Source organism: Rattus norvegicus, chromosome 2, assembly GCF_021556685.1.
Source record: "Rattus norvegicus strain SHRSP/BbbUtx chromosome 2, alternate assembly SHRSP_T2T, whole genome shotgun sequence".
In the NCBI taxonomy this organism is placed as follows: domain Eukaryota; kingdom Metazoa; phylum Chordata; class Mammalia; order Rodentia; family Muridae; genus Rattus; species Rattus norvegicus.
This window is the reverse complement of record NC_141535.1, coordinates 152,229,946-152,256,873: the sequence shown is the minus strand read 5'-3', so window position 1 is coordinate 152,256,873 and position 26,928 is coordinate 152,229,946. Positions and strand designations below refer to the sequence as shown.

Below are 26,928 nucleotides of genomic sequence, written 5' to 3'. Positions count from 1 at the left end.
AGCTATCCTGGGTTTTTTGTTATTCCAGATGAATTTGCAAATTGTTCTGTCTAACTCTTTGAAGAATTGGATTGGTATTTTGATGGGGATTGCATTGAATCTGTAGATTGCTTTTGGTAAAATGGCCATTTTTACTATATTAATCCTGCCAATCCATGAGCATGGGAGATCTTTCCATCTTCTGAGGTCTTCTTCAATTTCTTTCCTCAGTGTCTTGAAGTTCTTATTGTACAGATCTTTTACTTGCTTGGTTAAAGTCACACCGAGGTACTTTATATTATTTGGGTCTATTATGAAGGGTGTCGTTTCCCTAATTTCTTTCTCGGCTTGTTTCTCTTTTGTATAGAGGAAGGCAACTGATTTATTTGAGTTAATTTTATACCCAGCCACTTTGCTGAAGTTGTTTATCAGCTTTAGTAGTTCTCTGGTGGAACTTTTGGGATCACTTAAATATACTATCATGTCATCTGCAAATAGTGATATTTTGACCTCTTCTTTTCCGATCTGTATCCCTTTGATCTCCTTTTGTTGTCTGATTGCTCTGGCTAGAACTTCAAGAACTATATTGAATAAGTAGGGAGAGAGTGGGCAGCCTTGTCTAGTCCCTGATTTTAGTGGGATTGCTTCAAGTTTCTCTCCATTTAGTTTAATGTTAGCAACTGGTTTGCTGTATATGGCTTTTACTATGTTTAGGTATGGGCCTTGAATTCCTATTCTTTCCAGGACTTTTATCATGAAGGGGTGTTGAATTTTGTCAAATGCTTTCTCAGCATCTAATGAAATGATCATGTGGTTCTGTTCTTTCAGTTTGTTTATATAATGGATCACGTTGATAGTTTTCCGTATATTAAACCATCCCTGCATGCCTGGGATGAAGCCTACTTGATCATGATGGATGATTGTTTTGATGTGCTCTTGAATTCGGTTTGCCAGAATTTTATTGAGTATTTTTGCGTCGATATTCATAAGGGAAATTGGTCTGAAGTTCTCTTTCTTTGTTGTGTCTTTGTGTGGTTTAGGTATAAGAGTAATTGTGGCTTCGTAGAAGGAATTCGGTAGGGCTCCATCTGTTTCAATTTTGTGGAATATTTTGGATAATATTGGTATGAGGTCTTCTATGAAGGTTTGATAGAATTCTGCACTAAACCCGTCTGGACCTGGGCTCTTTTTGGTTGGGAGACCTTTAATGACTGCTTCTATTTCCTTAGGAGTTATGGGGTTGTTTAACTGGTTTATCTGTTCCTGATTTAACTTCGATACCTGGTATCTGTCTAGGAAATTGTCCATTTCCTGAAGATTTTCAAATTTTGTTGAATATAGGTTTTTATAGTAAGATCTGATGATTTTTTGAATTTCCTCCGAATCTGTAGTTATGTCTCCCTTTTCATTTCTGATTTTGTTAATTTGGACACACTCTCTGTGTCCTCTCGTTAGTCTGGCTAAGGGTTTATCTATCTTGTTGATTTTCTCAAAGAACCAACTTTTGGTTCTGTTGATTCTTTCTGTGGTCCTTTTTGTTTCTACTTGGTTGATTTCAGCTCTGAGTTTGATTATTTCCTGCCTTCTACTCCTCCTGGGTGTATTTGCTTCTTTTTGTTCTAGAGCTTTTAGGTGTGCTGTCAAGCTGCTGACATATGCTCTTTCCTGTTTCTTTCTGCAGGCACTCAGCGCTATGAGTTTTCCTCTTAGCACAGCTTTCATTGTGTCCCATAAGTTTGAGTATGTTGTATCTTCATTTTCATTAAATTCTAAAAAGTTTTTAATTTCTTTCTTTATTTCTTCCTTGACCAGGTTATCATTGAGTAGAGCATTGTTCAATTTCCACGTATATGTGGGCATTCTTCCCTTATTGTTATTGAAGACCAGTTTTAGGCCGTGGTGGTCCGATAGCACGCATGGGATTATTTCTATCTTTCTGTACCTGTTGAGGCCCGTTTTTTGACCAATTATATGGTCAATTTTGGAGAAAGTACCATGAGGAGCTGAGAAGAAGGTATATCCTTTTGCTTTAGGATAGAATGTTCTATAAATATCCGTTAAGTCCATTTGGCTCATGACTTCTCTTAGTCTGTCTACATCACTGTTTAATTTCTGTTTCCATGATCTGTCCATTGATGAGAGTGGGGTGTTGAAATCTCCCACTATTATTGTGTGAGGTGCAATGTGTGTTTTGAGCTTTAGTAAGGTTTCTTTTACGTATGTAGGTGCCCTTGTATTTGGGGCATAGATATTTAGGATTGAGAGTTCATCTTGGTTGATTTTTCCTTTGATGAATATGAAGTGTCCTTCCTTATCTTTTTTGATGACTTTTAGTTGGAAATTGATTTTATTTGATATTAGAATGGCTACTCCAGCTTGCTTCTTCTGACCATTTGCTTGGAAAGTTGTTTTCCAGCCTTTCACTCTGAGGTAGTGTCTGTCTTTGTCTCTGAGGTGTGTTTCCTGTAGGCAGCAGAATGCAGGGTCCTCGTTGCGTATCCAGTTTGTTAATCTATGTCTTTTTATTGGGGAGTTGAGGCCATTGATATTGAGAGATATTAAGGAATAGTGATTATTGCTTCCCGTTATATTCATATTTGGATGTGAGGTTATGTTTGTGTGCTTTCATTCTCTTTGTTTTGTTGCCAAGACGATTAGTTTCTTGCTTCTTCTAGGGTATAGCTTGCCTCCTTATGTTGGGCTTTACCATTTATTATCCTTTGTAGTGCTGGATTTGTAGAAAGATATTGTGTAAATTTGGTTTTGTCATGGAATATCTTGGTTTCTCCATCAATGTTAATTGAGAGTTTTGCTGGATACAGTAACCTGGGCTGGCATTTGTGTTCTCTTAGTGTCTGTATGACATCAGTCCAGGATCTTCTGGCCTTCATAGTTTCTGGCGAGAAGTCTGGTGTGATTCTGATAGGTCTCCCTTTATATGTTACTTGACCTTTTTCCCTTACTGCTTTTAATATTCTTTCTTTATTTTGTGCGTTTGGTGTTTTGACAATTATGTGACGGGAGGTGTTTCTTTTCTGGTCCAATCTATTTGGAGTTCTGTAGGCTTCTTGTATGTCTATGGGTATCTCTTTTTTTAGGTTAGGGAAGTTTTCTTCTATGATTTTGTTGAAGATATTTACTGGTCCTTTGAGCTGGGAGTCTTCACTCTCTTCTATACCTATTATCCTTAGGTTTGATCTTCTCATTGAGTCCTGGATTTCCTGTATGTTTTGGACCAGTAGCTTTTTCCGCTTTACATTATCTTTGACAGTTGAGTCAATGATTTCTATGGAATCTTCTGCTCCTGAGATTCTCTCTTCCATCTCTTGTATTCTGTTGGTGAAGCTTGTATCTACAGCTCCTTGTCTCTTCTTTTGGTTTTCTATATCCAGGGTTGTTTCCATGTGTTCTTTCTTGATTGCTTCTATTTCCATTTTTAATTCCTTCAACTGTTTGATTGTGTTTTCCTGGAATTCTTTCAGGGATTTTTGCGATTCCTCTCTGTAGGCTTTTACTTGTTTATTAATGTTTTCCTGTGCTTCCCTAAGTGTGTTCATGTCTTTCTTGAAGTCCTCCAGCATCATGATCAAATATGATTTTGAAACTAGATCTTGCTTTTCTGGTGTGTTTGGATATTCCATGTTTGTTTTGGTGGGAGAATTGGGCTCCGATGATGGCATGTAGTCTTGGTTTCTGTTGCTTGGGTTCCTGCGCTTGCCTCTCGCCATCAGATTATCTCTAGTGTTACTTTGTTCTGCTGTTTCTGACAGTGGCTAGACTGTCCTATAAGCCTGTGTGTCAGGAGTGCTGTAGACCTGTTTTCCTCTCTTTCAGTCAGTTATGGGGACAGAGTGTTCTGCTTTCGGGCGTGTGGTTTTTCCTCTCTACAGGTCTTCAGCTGTTCCTGTGGGCCTGTGTCTTGAGTTCACCAGGCAGCTTTCTTGCAGCAGAAAATTTGGTCTTACCTGTGGTCCCGAGGCTCAAGTTCGCTCCTGGGGTGCTGCCCACGGGCTCTCTGCAGTGGCAGCAACCAGGAAGACCTGTGCCGCCCCTTCCGGGAGCTTCAGTGCACCAGGGTTCCAGATGGTCTTTGGCTTTTTCCTCTGGCGTCCGAGATGTGTGTGCAGGGAGCAGTCTCTTCTGGTTTCCCAGGCTTGTCCGCCTCTCTGAAGGTTTAGCTCTCCCTCCCACGGGATTTGGGTGCAGAGAACTGTTTATCCGGTCTGTTTCCTTCAGGGTCCGGCGGGGTCCTGCCGCTCCTGGGCCCTCCCCCACGGGAGCCCAGAGGCCTTATACAGTTTCCTCTTGGGCCAGGGATGTGGGCAGGGGTGAGCAGTGTTGGTGGTCTCTTCCGCTCTGCAGCCTCAGGAGTGCCCACCTGACCAGGCGGTTGGGTTTCTCTCTCACCGGGTCTGGGAGCAGAGAGCTGCTGCGGGCCGGGATCCGCGGGTGGGGGACTAAGACTCGAGATTTTAATATAAGTCTTTCCTTTGCCTGGTTAGAGTTACTCCAAGACATTTTGTATTGTTTGAGACTATTGTGAAGGATGTTGTTTTCCCAATTTCTTTCCCAGTCCACTTGTCATTTGTATATAGGAGGGCTACTGGGTTTTGTGAGTTAATTTTGTATACAGCTATTTCACTGAAAGTGTTTGCCAGCTGTAGGAGTTCCCTGGTGGAATTTTTCAGGTTGCTTGTGTATGCTATCTTATCATCAGCAAATAAAGAAACTTTGATGCTTTCCTTTCCAGTTTGTAACCCTCGATCTCCTCCTTCAGTTGTCTCGTTGCTCTAACTCAGACTTTAAGCACTATTTTAGATAGGTATGAAGAAGGCAGACAAACATGTCTTGTTCCTGATTTTAGTGGAAATTGATTTTTCTCTGCATTTAAGGTGAGGTAGACTCTGGGCTTGCTAGAAGCTGTCTTTAATATGGTAAGGCATGCCCCTTGTATCCCTCATCTCTCCTGGACTTCTTTCATGAAAGACTGTTGGATTCTTATCAAAGGCTTTTTCTGCATCTGTTAAGATGACCAGGTGTCCATGTGTTTTTGTCTTTCAGTTTGTTTATGTGTATGAATTTCATTTATCTATTCATGTATGTTGGGCCATCCCTGCATCTCTTGATGAAACCTACTTGTTATTGGTAGATGATCTTTCTTACCATGTTCTTATATTAGGTTTTCAAGTATTTATTGAGATTTTCCATCTATGTTCATAAGGGAAATTGGTCTAGAATTATTTTTCTTTGCTGGATATTTATGTGGTTTGGGTATCAGGTTAATTGTGGCCTCATAAAATGAATTGCACAATGTTCCTTCTGTTTTGATTTTGTGGAATGAATTAATGAATGTTGATATTAACTCTTCTTTGAAAGTCTGGTAGAATTCTGCACTAAAACCATCTGGCCCTGGGCTTCTTTTGGTTGGGAGACTTTTAATTATTGTTTTTATTTCACTAGAGGTTGTTTAAATCGGTTATCTGCTCTTGATTTAACTTTGGCAAGTGATGTATATTGAGAGAATTATCCATTATTTTCAGATTTTCCAGTTTGGTGGAGTACTGGTTTTTAAGCCAGTTCTCAAGATTTCCTCAGTATCTGTTGTTACATCGCACTTTTCATTTCTGCTTTTGTTAATTTGGATATTCCCTCTGACTTTTACTTAATTTGGATAAAGGTTTATTAATCTTTATGATTTTCTCAAAGAACTAATTCTTTGTTTCATTGATTGTTTATATTGGTTGCTTGCTTGCTTGCTTGTTTCTGTTTTATAGATTTCAGACCTAATATCAGATCTCTACCAGTCTTTTTTATGTAGTCACTTAGTTCTAAGAGTTCAAGCCTCTTAGAATCGCCTTCGTTATGTCCCATTAGTTTGGGTATGGTGTGTATTCACTTTCATCCAATTCTAGAAAGTCTTTGATTTTTTTATTTCCTTTTTGACCCATTTTTCATTCATTAGAGATTTTCTCTGTTTCCATCAATTTATATGCCATTCTGTTGTTTCCGTTATTGTTTATTTTTGTCTTTAATCCGTAGTGGTCAGATAGGATGCAGGGAGTTATTTCAATTTTCTTATATCTATTGAGACTTCGTGTCTGAGCACGTCATCAACTCGGAAGAAAATTCCATGAGGTACTGAGATGAAGACAAATTCTTTTGTGTTTGAGTGAAGTGTCCAGTATACATCTGTTTGGTCCATTTTGTTTATAATGTCTGTTAGCTCCAGCATTTCTCTTTTTAGCTTCGGTCTGAAAGAACTGTCTTCTGGGAAGAGTGGTGTACTGAAGTCTCTCACTGTCAGTATGTGAGGGTAAATATGTGACTTAAACTATAGTAGTCTTTCTTCTACAAACTTCGGTGACCTTGTGCTTAGAGCATAGATGTTTGTATTAGGGTGTTCTAGAGTACTAGACTTCATGGAAAGAATAGATAGAGATATCTATAGATAGATAGATAGATAGATAGATAGATAGATAGATAGATAGATAGATGAAAGGGGGAGATGAGAGAAAGGGTATTTATTCAAATGACTTACAGGCTGTGGCATAGCTAATTCAGCAATGGCTGCTATGAAAAGAAAGTCTAAGAATCAAGTAGTTGCTCAGTTCATGAGGTTGGTATATGTTATATGCTTGAGTCCTCAAAAAGTAGGCTATTACGCCATGAAGTGATGGACTTGCTAGTAAGGGAAGGAGCAAGCAGGCTAAGAGCGAAGCTTCCCTCTTCCATGTCTTTACATAGGCTTTCAACAGAATATGCGGCGCAGATTAAAGTTGGATCTTTCCACCTCAAAATATCTGAACTAAAGCTGTTTCTTCTCTCTCAAAGATTGGGAATAGAGGTGGATCTTCGCATTTCAAATGATTTAATTAAGCAAAACTCCCTCACATGTGCGCTGAGTATTTTGATGTTTTAGTTAATTCTAGATGTAGTCAAACTGGCAACCAAAGTAGTTATCACAATATTACTTGATCTTCTTCTCTTGCAGCTGCTGATACTCTTTGTTGTTGTTGTTGTTGTTGTTGTTGTTGTTGTTGTATATATTTAGTATTTGGACTATTATGTGCCAAGGGGACATTTTTTTTTGCTCAATCGTCTATTTGGTATTCTGTAGGCTTCTTGTACTTTGATAGACATCTCCTTTAGGCTAGGAAAGATTTTTTATGATTTTGTTGAAACTATTTTCTGTGCTTTTGACCTGTGTTTTCCCCTTCCTCTAATCTTATTATTCTTATATTTGGTCTTTCCATGGTGTTCCAGATTTCATGCATGTTTTGTGCCAGGAGTTTCCTTTGACCAAGGTTACCATTTCTTTTATCATGCCTTCAATGCTGGAGATTTTTTCCTTCCATCTCTTGTATTCTGCTTATGAAACTTGGCTCTGTGGTTTTTGTTCAAGTTCCTAAAGTTTTCCTGTCCAGATTCCCCTCAGTTTGGGTTTTCATCATTGATCTATTTCTACTCTCAGGTCTTGGATGGTTTTATTCATTTCCTTCCACTGTGTTTTCATAGATTTCTTTAAGGGATTTATTCATTCCCTCTTTACATACCTCGATCATATTTGTAAAAGCTGTTTCAAGGATTTTTTTTCCATGCTTCAACTCTGTTGGAATATTCAGGGTCTGCTGTGGCTTTGGGCTCTAGTGGAGACATATTATCCTGACTATGACTGATTGTGTTTTTACACTGTTGTCTGGGCATTTGATATTGGGAAGATTGTAATTCTAGGTGCTGTATCTAGTCTTGTCTTTGTTGGGTGAGTGTCTAGTTCCTTGGTTTCTTTTTCCTCTTAGGTTTTAGGAGACTCTGGTGGTTTTGTGTTGCCTGGTAGGGAAATATTCTTGGGTCTTGATAGTTGTGGCCACTGGGGATTTCAGGTAAAATGTGTTCCTGGATGTTGAGAGGTGACACTTCAGAATGGAAATGAGTTGGTGGTGGGCTTGGGGTGGGGTGGGGTCACACGCCATTCCACAAGCATCTGTTTAGTTAGTCCTCTGGGTATTGGGGGTAGAGAATGAGGGGAGGCTATAGCAGAAGGTCTGCTATAGAGCTGGGGGTGAGACTGGGGGATGAGACTTGGAGGAATCAAGGAAAAGATGAAGTTCACCTTCTTATCTCCCTAGGAAGAGTGTCCTGTGGGTTTCCAGGAGTGCCTTCTGAAGTTGGTGGCTGGGACCAAGCAAATAGTTCAAGGGAGGTAGATTAGAAAGGAAAGGTCTATGGTATCCACAGGAGATGGGTGCAGAATGGAAGGAAAGCTGCAGCAGGTTGCAGGACTGTGGATGAGGCTGGGGGACTAGATTTGAAGGAGCAGAAGGAGAGTCAAGGATTTGAAGTTAGCCTACCTGCTTCCCTGGCCAGAGTGGAACTTATCTTTCTAAAACTGGAAGGCAGTATAAAAAAATGGTACAATCAACAGACAATAATGCCCTTGAAATCGTTTTTTAAAATAGCCCATGAGTAGTTGACATACCACAGATAGATTGACTTGAATATCCTGTGACAGATTTGGCTCATGTTCAGATCCCACAGTGAATAGAGAGTATCTTGGAACTTTTAAGACTGATTCAGCATAGAAAGATGGCCCCACAGCAGTAGCTCACAAGGGCAATCTGGGACTGTCCAAGGGACCACGGTGCCCTCTTTCTTTTCACTTTCATCCTAAGGAGCTCATTCACACGGAAATGATGGTCGAAAATCATCCACTGCTCTTGTTAAGTAACTCACACTGGGCTCCTACTCTCTGAGAAAGTGACTGCATCACAAATTACTTGCACGCATGAAGAGACTCCACTTCACCGTAAACTGTGGTGGAAAGCCCACTCACCTAAAAGCAGGAGACTAGCCCCACAATAATGACTATGGGACCTTAGGGAAGTCATTGATCATCTCTGGCTGTTAAATGAAGCTAACATATCTACTAATGCAAACAATCTATAATTTCATTAGCCCCAGAAGGGAACTGAAGAGAACAGCCAAGTACCCAACCTGTCTCCTCACTCTGTTCTCTACAGATTGCTCCATAGTGGAGAAGTTAGTGAAATTGTATCATTCTGGCTGAAGTAATAAAGGGAGGATACACAGTCCCAAAGACCTGCCTGTTTAGCCTGCACTGCAATACTATCATGTGCAGTGTCACCATTCCAAGTTGAATTTTAATAGAGTTCTTCCTAACCCACATACCAAGGCAGAGCTCTTTATCTCGTTGCCATTTCATTAGAGAGTACACAGGATTAAAGTAAGTAGATAACCTTGGAGACTGAAGTAAGAAGGCATTTCTGTTTTCAGGAAAGCCGAGACATGCAGCCAAGAGAGCTAGTGAACTGGTTCCTACATCAGGTTCTAGAGGCATGAGTACCAGACAGTGTCTCCTACGCTGGCCTTTTCCTTACCGCTGCAGCTCAGCTGCTATGGGGTATGTTTGCAGAGGATCTAGCAAGTGACAGAGTTGTTTGTTGCTTCTTTACCTGCCTCATGGAGAAAAACAGGGTGTGAGGTGTGAAGGACATAGCAGGAGAAGATGTGTGAGTCTTACGTTGCTTGTTCAAAGCTTCAAATTAAATTCAGAGGAGATCTGATAATTTCTTAAAGAAAAGAATGTTCTGATATGAAAAATAAAGAACTCATTCAAATACTACCAACCAAGAGTAACTCTCTGTATATGTATATATATATATATATATATATATATATATATATATATATATATATGCAGAGACAGAGATAGAGATGTCCCACCTCCATTCCTTCACTGTTCCTATTCTGTCCTTTGTTTCTATTACAGAGACTGCCAAAGGAGACCTTAGGGCCTGAAGAACTATGGCTCTTCATGGAATATAAGTGTACCAACTGCTACATGGTTTTCTATCTCTAACCCTGGATAACAGAGCATGGCCCCGGAGCTACAGAAAGCCAACTGATCCAACTCACAATGCACCAACTTTTCAGATTGGTTTTGGGACAAAAAGATCTTTCAAGAGCTGGGGACCTCTTCTCTTTAGATGACGCTGAGATAGAAGACAGCCTGACAGAAGCTTTGGAGCAGATTAAAGTAATTAGCTCATCTTTGGTAAGTAAATTGGTTTGTAGAATAGACCTCTCAAGTGGCCAATCTCAGACCAAAAACCATGTGTCTCCCAGGGAACGGTAAAGGGGAAGGGTCAGTGATAAACATAGTATGTGGTTTAATTGGTATCTTCAAAATAATAACACTGAGCACGCTAGAAAACAGTTATCTTAGGCCGGCTTTTGCCCGTTCATGGAGACCTGAATGCTGGAAATCTCAAACTAGAGTGGATTTCTCACAAATGGATTCTTTAGGGACTATTTTTACACCCTTGAAATGACACGGAGAAGAGAGGTGTAACAAATTTAGGAAAAGCAGACCTGCCAAGCTGCACAACAGCATCAGCAAACAAGGCAGGGTGTGTGGTGGAGGCTGAATAATGAAAGAAGGCAGGTGACACCTCTGCCACACGGGTAAGATGAGACACGGACTGCCAGAGCGCTGCTGCCAGAAATGACAGTTGCCCAGGGCTTGACGATGCTGATTCTGTTTACTTATGCATCGTCTCACTCTCTTTAAAACTCTTGTCTTTGCTTCATTTTCTACCCTCCAGTCTCCATTTAATTTAACTCCACCATTAGCCCCAAATATGAGCACATGCGTTTAAGACTCCAATCAGGTCTCCCCCGCCTTTGTTTTCTCTCCGTGTCAAAATTATATATTCTGAAAACACATCGCAAAGCAGAGAGATGAGCAGTGCCCAGTGCGGCTTGATGTTGACCTTCTGGGTTGGGCTTGGACCTTCTTGGAGATTAGTCCCACTTCAAAGACCTAGACCACTAAGCGCCTGCCACATCCACATCTTCACAACTCAATACTGTTTGCCAGCACTTAGCACAGACACTCATTGGGAGGGGGAGTTGTGGGCCTCGGGACATTGACGTGTGCTCAGATTTCAGGGGAAACAGCCCCTTCCATAATAAGACCTTTAACAGGAATACCAGAACACCACGAGGCTGTTTCACATGCCTGTCATCATGTCCGTTTGCTCTCCACTCTTAATGAACCAGTTCCCCACTGGCCAAAAAGGCCATCGCTCTAACACTCTATTGATGCAGGAAGTGTCTTCTCTTTGACAGCAGTTCCTTGTTCATATTTCTTTTTCCAGACCATTAATCAACTTATTTTGAATCAAAACATAAAGAATTCTGCTAGGTTTTCGCTCTCTGGGTACTATATCTAACAGGTTCCTCATTCACTAGTCTGGAAATTAACCAGCTGAATATGCTGTTGCTATTTATCTTCCTAGGAAACCAAACCTACTCAGAGTAGCTAAGGTGTCAAAAGGCAGCTTCCACCAGAGGTCACTAGAAAGCCATTTCCACCAGAGGTCACTAGTAGCCTGTGATTTCCTTTGTTTTCTTCAGCCAGCCTCACAGATGTCAGATGAAGGACTTTAGGACTGGTGAGTCCTGGTATATGTCCTCCGTGAGGTCGCTGCTTGAGTCTAGCAGCAGTGCGGAGGGAGCAGTAGCACTCAGTCCTTCACTCAGCACAGCACCTAGCCAAGGGTTCACACCTCCTTTCTACTAACTTCCACCGCATTGCGTTTCCTCCACCTATCCACAGTGCAGGGAAGACGGGCGAGTTATCATTTAAGTGTGTTAGGTGTGGGAGGACTGGTGCCAGCTCCTCCTCCCCTTCCTTTAACTTAGTCCACTGTGCCTACCTGGCTGACTTGCCTATTAGGTATATTAAACTTGGTCCAGGTCTCCCTTTCCCGATGACCCAGGTTTTTAAAGTGATCAATTCTTATTTTCAAATCTTTAAGAACAGAAAGAGAAGTTTTTTTCTGAGCTGCCTTTTCCAACACCTTCCCAGCACCAGTCTCTTCTCTAGGACTCCCAACAAATGGTCTACTTCTACTTGCCAAACAGTGAGTCTGGGAAAGCTGTTTTTACACGTTTCCCCTCTCCTAAATCTCTCTTAACTGTCCGACCCCATCTTCCCTGGGGCCTTCAGCAAGGTTGCTACCATGAATTGCTCCCCACTCCGCTACCAATAGTAGGATAGGAAAGAGTGGGACCCTTGATCCAAGCTTAACAATTAGAACTTAGCCTGTCAGTAATGCTGAGGAAGACACCAGCAGGGAGGGACTTATCCTGTTGTTAGCAGCCCAAGGAGGCCGTCCAACTCTCTCTAAAATTGTGTCTGTCTGCCCACTGCCACTTCTGCGACCAGGTATTTCAGCTTTGCGTTCAGGTTTGTGACCTGTTTATTACCACCACCACCACCACCACCAGCAGCAGCAGCAGCAGCAGCAGCAGAAGCAGCAGCATCTTTCTATGCCTATCAACACTTGGTTATGATTCAAGAATCTTGACAAAGACACAGCTCTTCTAACAACTGTTGGTAGTCAAAACAGTTACCATGCTCGATGACTGGTGTTGATTATCATCTTGACAGGATCTGAAATCCTCTAGGAGACAAACCTCCAAGAACATGTGGGTTATAGATTAGGTTCATTGTTGAATATGCCTGTAAGGAACTGCCTTGATTAGATTAGTTGAAGTGGGAATGATCCACCCTAATAATAGTTGACCCATTCCCTAGGTTTCGGTTGTGGACAACATAAAAAGCAGGAAGCTAGCAGAACACAAAGATCTTGTTCTTTGCTAATGCTGGATATAACTAGACAAAACTACTTTAAGTTCCTTCTACCAGAACTTCTCAACCACAGCTAACAGGACCCCGGAATTTAAGACCAGATAAACCCTTTCTCCCTTAAGTTGCTTTTGTCAGAGCATTGATTACAGCAACAGGAAAAGAAACTAAAAGATACTGTGTTCCTCCTTTTACCAAGAAGAAATTTTGCTATTCAAACTTTTTACTCATTCTTTTCTAGTCTTTGTTTTCAACTATTAAATGCACTCTCAATTCCTATGAGAAAAACTTCAAACCTTTAAAAAACATTGTTAGGTCTGACCCATGGCTTCTTCTTTTTTTTTTTTTTTTCAGCTTAATATTCTTCTTATCTATGGGTTTTCCCATGATAAGGAAGGTGTTTGTGTCAAGGAAAGGTTGTACCACCTGACATCCTGCATAAAACCCTTAACTCTGTGGTCAGCAAAACTCAATTTGTCAGTATATGGAGAAAGCTATACAAATTGTGCTACTGGAGTGATAGAAATATAAATTATAGCAATAATTTATCAATTATAAAAATGATAACTTATGTTTCAGAATTTTTGAGTCTCACATAGTTCTCAAGTCTCTGCTCTGGCTTTTAGAGAGGAAATATTACTATTGATTATATTCTAACCTGCCCTATTACTGTCAGAATCAAGCCTTACTTGCTGAAAACCATCCAGCTCACTGGTACAGTCTCTTACAGATTGTGTCTCTGTTGTGGCTCCTGAGCTAGCTAATCTCACTCAAACAAGTACACTTCATTTATTTCATCCCTAAAGAGAAGTCCTATATGTAAGTCTTCTGAGAAGACCTCATTGTATTTTCAACATTCTCAACATTCTGGTTCCCCTTGTTTGGAATCATCTTAGTTTCTTATTGTAATAGATCATTGCTAGTGTTCATCAAATGAAGTGTTCTGTTTCTAAAATACCATTCTAATAGCAATAGCACACATTTTCCACATCTCTCCTGGGATCATCTAAGACTTTGGGTGGGTCATATCTAATAGCCAGGTTATATTTTAAGCCACTTATATTACATTTAAACCATTGCAAGCACATTCTTGTGTTTAGGTCCATGTGCAAAGAAAGCTGTCCCTTACACCTCACCTCATTATTCTGTATTCAGTCATCACTTTAAGCTTTGTACAATCAGAACATTTGTCAGGCAAGCCTCAATGCTTCCCCCAGAGTTACTTACAAAATAGTCAGCCCTTCCTGGATCCTAGTCCCCAGTGTATGACCATTTTCCCTACCTATCTACCAGCACACTCCTGACTAACATTGTGCTTCATGCTTTGTCATGAACTCCTCACTAGAATTTCTTACCAAGTTCCTAAGCCTTTCATTTACCTTTTATTCCCAATCCCTTCTGGAGTACCTTTATTATTAGTTAGTGTTCCTATTAACTTAGCTATCTCTCCAGATAATTTCAAGTGAGATCATCTCTTTTTCCAAACATCTATTTGACAGTCCACTCTTGTCCCATGCCTAATCTAGTTCTCTTGGATATTTTTAAACAGTGACACAAATGGGGCAGACAATATCACTTCATTTAAAACATGAGGTGCCCGCAAATGGTGGATCCCTATCACCCGACCCCATAGCACACAAAACTCAAGAAGAGAGAGGGAAAGAGTGTAAGAACCAGAGGCCAGGAAGAATGAGTAAAGCAGTGTCTTCTGGACATGACAGGCTCCTGAATTCATGAACTCACAGCAGCTGTGGTCATCTGCACAAAACCTGTGCAAGACTAAGCCAGCCAACGTTCCAGCCTGAAGGGTGTGTGTGTGTGTGTGTGTGTGTGTGTGTGTGTGTAAACTCCTGCTCCTAGCTGAAGAAGTACATGCAGTTCATGGCTCCTGAGAGAGGGAGAGGCAGTTTCTCCTTAAGGGTATGACCGCTGGTAGGTCACTCATGTTCATGCTCCACTCATGGATGGCCCCATGAGTATATTGACAGCACAAATTTGCCTTGATGGAGATTTTTTTTAATTATTTGTTTTATTATTTATGTGTGCTAGTGTTTTGCCTGCATGTGTGTATGTGCACCATAATGCATGCTTGGGTGCTACAAAACTAAGAAAAGGGCATCACGTCCCTGGGACAAAGGGTTGTGAGCTAGCATGTGAGTCCTGAGAAGTGAACTTGGATCCTCTGCAATAGAAACAAGTGCTCTTAACCACTGAGCCTACTCTTCCAAAAGATTCAGGTCCAGTTCCCAGCACCCATACGGTGGTCCACAACCATCTGTGACTATTGCTCCAGAGAATCCAGTACCCTCCCTCCTCAGACCGCCAGGAACACTAGGCATGGAAGTTTTGCACAAACACACATGCAGGCAAAGCATTCACACACACAAAAAGTAAAATTTTTAAAAGGCAAATTATGTTTAAAATTCAGTTAAAAGACTCCCTCTCACAGAAGGTGAATGGTTTCTGAGTTGCTAAGAACACCGTTGTAAAGCAGAAGGCACTGGGGACATGTTTGCACTGGAGAACCTAACCGGAGGTTGAGGAACGGGGCTCCAGGGGCTCTGCTCTCCACTGCCAACCTTGTTTGCTACATCTTTCATACCATATCTATGCCTTACCTTTTAGCTTAGTAGACATTTGGAGCTGGGTGGCTCAGTGGTTAAGAGCATCCATTGGTCTTCCAAAGGACTTGGTTGGGTTTGGGTGCCAGAGCCTATGTGGCCGATCATAAGCACCTACAACTGCAGTCCTAGGGGATCTGATACCCTCTCTTACCTTTTCAGGTGTTCATGTGTTGCTTAGATGCATGTGGGTGAAAAACAGCTCTACACATAAGATCTCAATGAAACTTTATAAAAAATTTAAATCTAAAAAAGTAAATAATTTAAGCTTTTATTTTTAGAAAGGAAAAGCACGAAACTCCAAAGCTTGATTGATGCAACTGTCTAAACCATTGGTCTGTTAATAAATAGCAATTTTGAAAAGGAATAATGAAGCTGATACAGAATTATAACTCAAATGCTTCCTCAATATCCTTAATAGGAAAAAATATTGTTCCAAAAGAAGATCAAACAGAAAATGAAAATGCTAAGAAAAAACAGACTGAATGCTGTTTGCCCGATTCCCTGTGGAGGAAATACAAATGGCCGATAAACACACGATGATACGCATCATGGTTCAAGGAAGTGCCTAAGCCAAACAGTAATGGGATACCATTTCCCGCTGGTCACATTAGCAAAAATTAAAAATACTTTGTTCTTGCAAAATCACAATGAAGAGATCATGTTTTCACCCAGATGGTAGGAGTTTAAATTGGCTAGATATTTCTGGAAGGAAGGTTAGTAGTATGTACTAGGGGTCTCAAAATGATTTATGTCCTTTGCCTCAGAAAATTACTCTTCTGGAGAAAGAAATTTGGGATACAGATGACCACAGTGTAGATACGGGTGTTTATTGCACCCCATTATAACAGTAAACAATAATGTTAGTAGTGAAGACTCCCAATTGGCTGCCAGTTCAGGCGTCCAAATGCTTGCCCATGCTGTAAGTCTCCAGTCCTGTGAGACTCCCATGGTGGTCTTCAGTCAGACTGTTTTCCAACTCAAAGCAGTAAGCATTTTTATTGTGTATGTTTGTTTTTTCACACTTAGAAATATTAAGGGATCGTATTTTTTTCTTCATAAAGATGATAAAGTACCCAGGAAGTAATAAAGACAGGAGATGGAGGGAAATTTGGTTGGTGAAAGCTAACTTGGGCTTAGTACTTATTTGAGCTAAAAAGAAAGAAATGAAACACTGTGTTCTACCGGACTCTGAGAGAAACCTAATAAGGAAAGTTGTAGAGTAATTTGAATTTTTTCATACATGTAACTGAAACATCACTGTAAAAAGTAACTTCTGTCCGGAAGTGACTTGAGACTGAAATGCCCTGAAGAGTCACCTGCGTGCCTACGAGGGATCCAGGTCCTCCAACTAGCTGTTACCTCCTTTTAATTAATGACACTGGAGCTTGCCTGTATATCCTGCCTCTTCCACAAGAGGAAGGCCAACTGTAATGGACTTTACAGCCTCACTCCTTAGTACCCAGTAATGCCATCATTTCTAACACAACTCAGTACTGCATCCCTTAATGGACAGCCTTCTAGAGTACTTATTAACTTAAAGGCTTTTTTTTTCCTAAATAGGATTATCAAACTAATAACAATGACCAGGCAGTGGTTGAAATCTGTATCACGAGGATTACAACAGCCATCAGAGAGACGGAATCCATTGAAAAGCACGCCAGGGCCCTGGTGGGACTGTGGGATTCCTGCTTGGAGCACAACCTGAGACCTGCAGGGAAAGACGAAGATACTCCACACGCTAAAATCGCATCCGATATCATGAGTTGTATCTTACAGGTAAGTCGGTGCACAGCAGCGGGCAATTGGACACTGAGTTGGCAGCTAATGGGGACACATGGTGTCTCTGAACTCAGAGGCGATCTTTTCGTGCTCATTCTGTACTGTAAAAAGACACCACAGACCACTGGTAGCTAAGCCAGCAGGTTGCTAACTAATCAACTGAGAAAAATCCTACAAAGTCCCTGCTGTATGTGAGCTCTATGTAAAGAATTCAAAATAGTACCATAGCAGGCATGAGAGCATGCTTAGGGAGGCCAAGGGAAGATGGCAGATGTCCTCTGCCGCTTTCTACTTTCTCACAAGATGGTCTCTCACGGTCTGGAGATGAACATTGCAGGCACATTAGGCGTACTCAGACTTGTATGTGGATGCTAGGGGGTTTGAACTCAGGCCCTCATGCTTGTACTACAAGAGCTATTGTCTAATGAGCTATCTCCCCAGCCCCACTAACTCATGTTTAAGTCTATTCACTATGTACTGTCAATATGCATCCGTTTTACAGATGAGAAATCAGCAAATTCCTTCCCTTCGGTCTCTGCTTTGCCCCTTTGTAAACTAAAGGTAACAACCAATGCTTACTCTTTGGAACTGTGAGACATCAAGGTGACATGGCACACGAAGGGCTTGCCTGTGGCAATTGCAGTTCAATCAGTGATCGGTAGGCATAGTGGTCTGTAACCTGCAAATAAATGCACAGTCTTGTAGGCCAATAGAAACAGGTATCCAGTTACTCCAGGTAGGACACAAAAATATTAAGTCTTCTACTGCAGACTGGTGAGTGCACATAAGGAAAGTCCAAAAGTTTTCCATATGTAGTATAGACATGGAAGTAGAACTCCTGACTCAAACCACAATGTACCGGAGGCTTCCAAGTTGCTATGTGGATTCAGTCATTACCCATTTCCTAGAAAAACCATGAAAGGAAAGATACACGAGACATACTGCTTTCCAAGACACACTTGGAGGGGGCAGCTGAGGATGAAAATGTGGCCCAGTATATTTGGCAAAGTCAATGTACTAGAATGTTAACTCCAGAGAGTTAGCAGAAGTCGGGAGCCAGTGCCTATTTTTAAAAACCTCATTTATGAGGCAGCAAAATCACTCTTTCCCAACTCCCTTGCTTAGAAGACCTGGGGTCCTATGTTAATCATCTTTGCATTATCTGCTGTCTCAGCTCAGCTCCCACTGGGGGAGGGCCAGTGAATGAAATAATCCAAGATGGCTGTCAATGGGTACAAAAGGGACCAGAAGTAACCCACAAACTAGGAAATACATATTTTTCTGCATTCTAAAAGAACTAGCCTGCTTGATTGTGCACACACTGCTCGTGCAGGCTTCCCCACTCAAGACTGTGTGACAGCTTTGAGTCCAAGGGACCTAGGGTGGCTCAGAGTGTTTCCTTCAGAATTCTTACTGGGGAGGCTGGTTTTATAAAGCAAAAACTTTACTCAACAAGCAATCCTCTTTCTGTCATGAATTTACCTATAGGGTGATCTTGGGCAAATTAACACTTGTGTGCTTTTATTGCCTCATCTATAAAGTGCAGATTATAGAAGTAATTGCCTTGTGGGTTTGTTTTAATGAGTAAATAACCAGATGCTAAATAAATAAAAAACTGTTCTGGATATGGGAAACATCATGTGATCATTAGCCCCAGTTGATATTATCATCTGCGGGAGACGATACCACACATCGCTCTCTGTTATTATTTGGCCTGTGTGTGTTAGGTGTGCGTGTGGAAGCCAGTGGTTGACACTGGGTGTCTTCCTCTATTTCTCTTCACTTTAGTTACTGAGTCAGGATCTCCTGACGAAACCAGAGCTAACCAGCTTGCCCTTCTCTCCACCTCCAAGTTCCAGGATAGTAGGCAGGCTACCACACCTACCCAGCTTTCATGTGTGTTTTGGGAACCCTAACCAGGGTCCTTATACTTGTGTGGCAAGTGCATCATCACCATGAGCCCACCCAGCATTTAACTCTTGACAACAAACTATCCCATAATTACATTGGTCGTTGTTTGTGTGTGTCTTCCCTCCCCAAATTGTTTTGCATTGTTGTTGTTGTTGTTGTTGTTGTTGCTGCTGCTGCTGCTGCTGCTGCTGCTGCTGCTGTTCTTTTGTTTTGTTTTGTTTTATCACTGAGCTAGTCCCAGGACCTAAAATACCCCTTGGCAAGCAGTAGGTACACTCGAGTGATGGTTACTGAATGAAGTGAAGTATGAGCTCAGAAGCAGTAACTATTCCGTGGCTTCCTGAACAACCATATTTCTGTCCAGTGGGCTTTTGGACGCCGTCCTTGGACAGGAGGATGAAATGTAACAGATGGGACAACCCACAGACCCTCTCTCTTCTCACCTATCAGAAAACCCACTGGGAAAACCAGCTGAATGTGTCGATAAGATTTCCACATGGCTGTACTAGTAGGAATCAAGCCGTCTGTCCGTCTGCTTGATGGGGCTGGGTGAATGTCCCGGGAGCTCTATTTTAATGAATGAGGTTGAGCATCTCTTGAGACTGTTGTTTTTCTATGGCTCCAGCTGAATTCAGCACCTGAGTGCAAAGGTGCTATGGCCCTGGATCTGTATCTCTTCTGTGTGGCTCTATTCTTTTCAATTTTAAAATACTGGCAAAGGTTCCCGAAGTGCACTTTCAAAAGGAAAGTCTCCACCAAGAGCTCAAATGGTGCCAGTCAAGCTGAGAAGTGGAACCCTAGGCCTCATGGAACAAGGCCCCGTTGTTTCCCATCCACGGCGAGCTGTGGTAGCTCGCAGGAGTATGTTCATTTCTACAATGCAGTGGCCTCCGTCTGTTCCCCGAGCTCTGCACGTGCAAAGTAGCATTCCCACCAGCCTGCTTACATTGATGCTGAGGGCCAAACTCTGTCATGGGCTGTGGCGTTATCAGTTGCTGGTGAAGTGGCTTACTTGTTGGAGAATGGTGACCATAGGACTTTTCTCTGCCTGTACCCCATTAGCAACTCTGTGATCCAAATAACTCTAAAGATAAAATGACTTGCTGTGCCCGGATCTGCTGTATCGGATGCCTTTGAAATGAAGCCCAGCCACTGCATAGCAGAAGTTGTTTGTTATCTGTTAGGTCCATGGGATTCTTCTTTACCAGTGTCATCCTGGCCCCCAGACCCTTATACACACCCTGCTGTCTGTCATCAGAAGCGCTTGTGGCTTTTGATATGGGAGGGGCTGTCTAGACATAGTTTTGAGACGGAGTGCCTTTGTTGGTGATTTCTGAGGACTTACATGAACTGTTTGCTCTTTTGCCTAATGTTTGACTTTTTTTGTTTCATTTGAGAGATTTCCAAATTATATGTGTGGGGAGAAGGCACAAAAATTGAGTGCACTGAAGTTTATTTTCTTTTTGCTTTGTAGTGATGACATTATACACATGAGGGGAGAATCTTCTGTTTTTGTACTGGATCCTGCTTCAGAGGCATTATAAAAAGAATGCAATCTGATTGGTTAAGAAGGCCTCTTTTTTTCATTGCTGCTGCCAAGGGCTAGCTCACTCCAGAGTTTAAAACAGGGTCTAATGATTTCCATCAGTCCAATCCCTCTCTGCATTTGTCTGTGCTTACGGTTAGCAAGACCCACTCCCTGAGATCACTGCCTTTGGTTTTGCAAATTACAGATAAACATACTTAAGACCATGGTACATACCTTTAATCCCAGCACTGAGGATCCAGAAACAGGCAAATCTCTGTGAGTTTGGGGCCAGCATGGTCTAGGTAGTGAGTTCCCGTTGGAAGTTTAATCGTCAGATGCCCCCATGTAATTAGGCTATAAATATAGCCTCGGAGGCAGCTGAGGCTTGGGGTAGAATCCAGGACTCTAGTAGAAGTAACTTGAGTGTGAATCCAAAGAAGCAGCAACCTAGAGTAATTGAGACAAGCGAAAAACAATGAATTAACTTTGCTGAACACATGACGAGTGTGCTGACACGACACATGTACTCAAGGAGTGTGCCAACACTCACATGTACTCGTGTTACTCGGAGGAGGTATCAGAAACCGAGATTGTTGGATAGCGTGTTCTATCATCACAGATGGAGACTCGGTTGTGAATACGTGTGTTCCTTTAAGCAGGTTCTGCCATGCTGATGATGGAATATACCTCAGTATCTCTCTGAGCTGACGAGTGAAGACTCCAGTTTCCTGCCTGGTTTCTTGGTACCTTGATAGCGTGAGAAGGATGTTCTGATCTGACCAAAGAGAGTCTCCCACTGCACATAAGTCTCTTGGTTTCACTATTATGAGTTAACCTCCTAGAATTCCTTAGGTGTGAGTTAGCCGCAGAAGATCCAAGCAGGATGAGTGCCAGGCCTAGGAGAGAGAAGACGCTTATCTTCCAGGGAGGCCTCATAACCTCCCACATCAACAGTCAGGCCCACATGTGCTTACTGGAAGAGGAGAGAAAGCAGACCAAGATACTCAGATAAGCCGTCTGAGAAGTCTCAAAGCAGGCAATGGATGGACCTCAGTGTCTATCTAGAAAATCGATGGAAAGAACTGGAAGAGCTTGAAGGGGCTCGAGACCCCAAAAGTACAACAATGCCAAGCAACCAGAGCTTCCAGGGACTAAGCCACTACCTAAAGACTATACATGGACTGACCCTGGACTCTGACCCCATAGGTAGCAATGAATATCCTAGTAAGAGCACCAGTGGAAGGGGAAGCCCTGGGTCCTGCTAAGACTGAACCCCCAGTGAACTAGACTGTGGGGGGGAGGTGGCAATGTGGGGAGGGTTGGGAGGGGAACACCCATAAGGAAGGGGAGGGGGGAGGGGTTGTTTGCCCGGAAACCGGGATAGGGAATAACACTCGAAATGTATATAAGAAATACTCAAGTTAATTAAAAAAAAAAAAAAAGAAAATCGATGGAATACAGGACTTAGTTAGATTGTGTCAGACATTTTGTTTGTTTGTTTGTTTCTGATAACTAGGAAAACATAAATGTTTAAGCAAAAGATATTTAATTAGTTTGTTTAGAGAATTTTAGCCATAGAGAAGGGTTAGGCACACACCCTATATCATGGAGCTCAAATGAGGTTAACAGAACCTCATTTCTCCCAGCTTGCCTTGCCAACCTCATGTTTCTTCAAGTTTCAGTTAGGCTCTCTTCTGCCTGCTGAAGTCACATGATAGCGGCACCCATAAACTCTTAGTACCTTGAATCCAGCAGGAAAATCACCATCATGAATCTCTTCCAAAGAATCCCTAATTAAATTCAGTGAAATGCTTATTCTTGAAGCATCATTTGGATCAGGGGAATGTTCTCTCTCTCTCTCTCTCTCTCTCTCTCTCTCTCTCTCTCTCTCTCTCTCTCTCTCTCTCCTCCTTTCCTTTCTCTGTTAGGCTGAGTCACTTAACACTTTTTGAGACCAAGGTAGAAATGTTGTCATTAAAAGAACTGGAAAGCTCCTCTAAGGAATTAATGAAGACTCTCAACGAGAGAGAGAGAGAGAGAGAGAGAAGAAAGCAGACTGTTCAGCTGAGATCTGAGGTGCAAGAAAAACCACAGCAAAAACATTTCCTGTGACTTTAGGGAGTGTTTTGGACTCAATACCAAGATAGGAGTGCTCCAAAATAATGACCCCCAACTCACTAACCTGAGTGTCTCGGCTACCCCGTAACATTTCCTTTACTTCCTCCTGGCACTGGCACTGGCATTGACACTGCCATTATGGTACTGTTGGCTGACTTGGACCCACCACTTCATGTCATGGTCACTTATATGTGTGGATATGCACAGAGTATTCAACCTTGTACTCATCACTTAAAAACTACCTAAAAAGGGAACATGTAGGCCTGGGCCTCTTTTCCCAGAGGAACTCATGTCTTGATGAGACCTCAGTAAGCGAGGCTTTGTACAAAGTCCCAGATCAAAATTAATCGAATGAAAGTGAGCAAGTTCTCATGTGTTCAGTCAATTTCTGCAACCTTACTTGGGAAGCATCTGTTCAAATCCTTTGTGTTCTCCTTTGGCTCTGTGCCTTTTTGATTGACTGAAGTTTATATGTATATATTCCTGTTATGGCTAGACCTTTGTTGAATAAATGGATCACACATATTATATGTCCCTTGGATTATCTTTTCATTCCTTAGAATATTGCTGGATTAGAAGTCCTTATTTTTATGCAGTTTACATTTCCTTTTCTATGATAATATTAAATTTAAGGAGCTGTTCCCTGACCCAAAGCCACTGGGGACACCGACCATGTTCCTTACGCACTGTTATTTTGTGTTTTACTGTTAGATATGCAGTTTGCCTGGAATTTATTTTTACTTTGGTTGGTATAAGGGTCAAGACACTGTCTTCTCCTATTTAGTATCCTCTTTGATCTAACTGCCCCATGTCTAAGATGTCACAACGCTGCTCAGAGTCACCGTAGCAGTGTGGCAGTCTTGGCCTCGTGTTCCTTCTTTGATCTTTATTATAGGGCTTGTGCTAAAATGAAATTCTAAATTCCATACTGACTAAGGATGTAACTTTCCCTTTAAGCTACTGAGGGCACTTCATGAATGAAAATGGTTCTGGATTAACACTGCTCTAGTCAGGATGCAGGCTCACCTGCTGTAACAAAGGTCAGTCAGTTAAGCTATACAGAGCATTTTTATCTCTCAGCACACAATTCAAAAATGTCAGTCTAGAGCTAATGTGGAAGCTCCCCTTTTCTCTGAACCATACACAGTTTCTAACTCATGGTCACAGACAACTGCTTCGGTCCCTGTTACCAATTCTTTGTTCCAACTAGATGTAAAGAGGACGATGATTAAAGAGCCAAGTCATATCACGTTAATAGTGGCCTAGGAGTTGAACAGTTAAGCTTTCCTTATCTCATTGTTTTGCACCTGGCCATGTCTGACAGCAGGGAAGATGGGAAATGCTGTGTGCAATCTTGTGGCTATCCCCACCAGAAACTGATTACTAAGGAAGAAGGACATTCACATTTACTGATGGACAGTCTATCCCACCTCCCTTGCCCACCATTCCTGGCTCCCCTTCAATGCCCATAATCTGATGCAGATTAAACCCAGACAGTTACTCAGTGTGCACCCCGTTTGGAGCGTAGTCATTATGTGACCTTCTCTCCAAGGTCATTGGCCCTTTAGCAGCCTGAGAAGTCTTCCTGGGCCAGTCAGTTGATGTTGTGTCTGTCGTGAGACCTGTTTATCAGAGACTGCTTGATGGGAAATGTGATGACAGTCACTATTACAAATGATCTAGGGAGTTGGGTGGCCTCTGTGGTGAGCCAGCGAGAGGGAGGCAAAGCCAGGAGTGGAATCCAGAGTCTGTTTTCCCTCACATGCCCTCCTCCCCAACACATTGTTTCTTTGTGACAGGCGTCACTACGAATCCACACTGTCTTCTTTTTTCTTTCTTCTTATCCACTTCCCACTCCTGTAGGTATGGTGTAAGCATGTGTACATGTTTGTATGTGTCTGTATATCTCGGTGTGTGCTTGCATGTGGAGGCCAGAGGTTGATGCTGGGTGTCTTCCTCTGTTGCTATGCCCTATTTTTGGAGGCCAGGACTCTCTCACTAACCATGAAACTCACCAATTTGACAAGATTAACAAGCCAACAAGCCCTGAAGATCACCCTGTGTCTGCCTTCCCAGTGCTGGGATTTCAGGCACATGACATCTCGTGTTCAGGTTTTAACATGGGTGACAGGCAGTGGCCATCTCTCAGCGCTATTTGTTCATTATTCAGTTGATCATGTTTATTGAGGACTGACCAAAGCCTAGAATTGGAAGTAGTAGAAAGCACAACCTATGGGTGGAATGAGAAGTACATTTCACACAGAAAAAAGCAGCCCCTCTTATTTATAATAGAAGGATAGAAGGCAGTTCCCAAACACACTGTATATAATACAGCTCTGCTCTTAGTCTGAGTGGTAGGGAAAGTGGAATATATGTACACATCAATTATATAATTGAGCTAAAATTTTTCCTAATTGTATAACTAAGTGCCAATGACAGGATCTATGAGACATGTAAAATAAGTCATGAAATAAATAGAGTTATTTTAAGATCTAGATGCCTTCAGGTTTTAGTTTTATTTTATTTTTTTCTTTTAAATATCATTAGCTAAAATTTTAGCATTTTTAATTGACACATGGCTGTCCATTTATCTGTGTGCAGTGTGTTTCTGTCAATACTTGTAATGTAAAATCAGCATTTCCTCCCCTTGAACTTTTATCATGTATTCTGCCAAGCTTTACATACCTGCACTTGTCCTATACAAATGTTTTCCCACCCATTACCTGATCTCATTCAGTCCTCTTCCATACTGTTTATGCAAAATCACCTTCTTCTACACTTGTGAGAAGATGTAGTGTTTGTATTGCCACAACTATCTAATTACATTTTACAGTGCTCTCCACTTCTATTCATGTTGTTAAAAATCATTTCATTTTGCTGGAGAGGTGGCTCAGTGGTTAAAAGCACTGACTGTTCTTCCAGAGGTCCTGAGTTCAATACCCAGCAACACACACAAATATATCACATTTTATGCATCCATCCATCCTTGATTGGTTCTGAAAAACAAACTTGTCAGCATTCCTTTGGTTGTTTTTCACAAATATAAACCCGATGATCTGTCCCTCGCCTTCATCCCTGGTTGCCCTCAGAATTGGTTCCAAACCCACCATTTTCCCAGTATATTCACGCCCGCTGGCCTTTCTATTCTGCCAGTTTTCCCACATATCACACTACAACCACACATAGTTACCCACAGTTCCCTAGGTGCACCATCTTCTCCCTCACCTCTGTGCCCCCAGAGTGGCTCTTCTCCAGTCTTTGCCCCACCATTGCCCAACTACCCCCAACTCATCCCCTCGGTCTCAGCTAAGGCATCCATTTCTCTGGAAGTCTTTCTTGACACTTCCTGGCTGGATGTGTTCTCCTCAGCACCTTGCACCTCACAGGTCATGCCTTCCTCCTATGCTATCAACTGCCCCCAAGTCTTCCTGTAAGACCAAGCGGGGCACATGCAGTGTGACCAGGGCAGGGCCTGTGTTTTCACAGCTGTGCTCTAGCAGCCCTGCGAATATTTTTGAGGTGAATGAATAATGAACGGAAAATAAGCTGCTTGTTTGTTGCCTTCTTGTATTTCCTCAGAATTACAACCGGACCCCTGTGATGGTCTTAGCTGTACCCATCGCAGTGAAATTCCTCCACAGAGGCAGCAAGGAGCTGTGTAGGAACATGTCCAACTACCTGTCCTTGGCTGCCATCACCAAGGCCGATCTCCTGGCTGACCACACTGAAGGGATAGTAAAGAGCATACTCCAAGGTACAGTGCAAGAACTGAGCTGGGAATGTGTTTAACAGAAATTTAATAAAGTGCTTAATGGCGCCTATGAGTGAGGCCTAGCACATAAGGGGAGAGTTAGATTTTATTTTCTTTGCTGCTGGTTGGCTTGTGACCATGCCAGCATGTTTCCTGGGCCATCTGACTTGGCCTCTCTTTTGCCTGGTGAATGAGGTACTGATATTCACTGCGAAGGGAATTTCCTGCCAGTCCTATGGGTCTCAGTCTAAAGAACCTGTCACCCATGATTACTGTCAGGATCTCCAGTTCCTTTTACTTTGATTTTCAAAAGTAAGAAGTGTCTTTGGTTATGTAAAATACACAGAGCCAGACATGGTGGTACATGCCTCTAATCCCAAGACTTGGGAAGCAGAGGCAGGTGAGTTCAAAGCATACCTTTTCTACATAGTGAGTTCCAGATTAACCAGAGCTATGTAGTGAGATCTTGTCTCAAAATAAAACAAAGATAAGATACACAGGAAAATATGTGATGGCTTCTCTAACTCAAAGGGCTTGAGATTGATTTATAAGTACACTAAATACC

At 42.0% G+C, this 26,928-nt stretch overlaps 1 protein-coding gene across 15 annotated transcripts in view; it reads left to right on the top strand.

Annotated features, from left to right (window-relative positions):
* Veph1 (ventricular zone expressed PH domain-containing 1) overlaps positions 1-26,928 on the top strand; it is a 255,757-nt gene that overhangs the window by 12,826 nt on the left and 216,003 nt on the right. For 8 of the 15 annotated variants that reach the window (XM_087626897.1, XM_087626911.1, XM_087626903.1 and 5 more), the window contains 3 exon segments: positions 9,767-10,051; positions 16,837-17,052; positions 26,192-26,366. In XM_087626897.1, coding sequence (XP_087483023.1) covers positions 9,914-10,051; positions 16,837-17,052; positions 26,192-26,366 — 529 coding nt within the window. In that variant the 5' untranslated portion in view covers positions 9,767-9,913. 15 annotated transcript variants of the gene reach the window in all.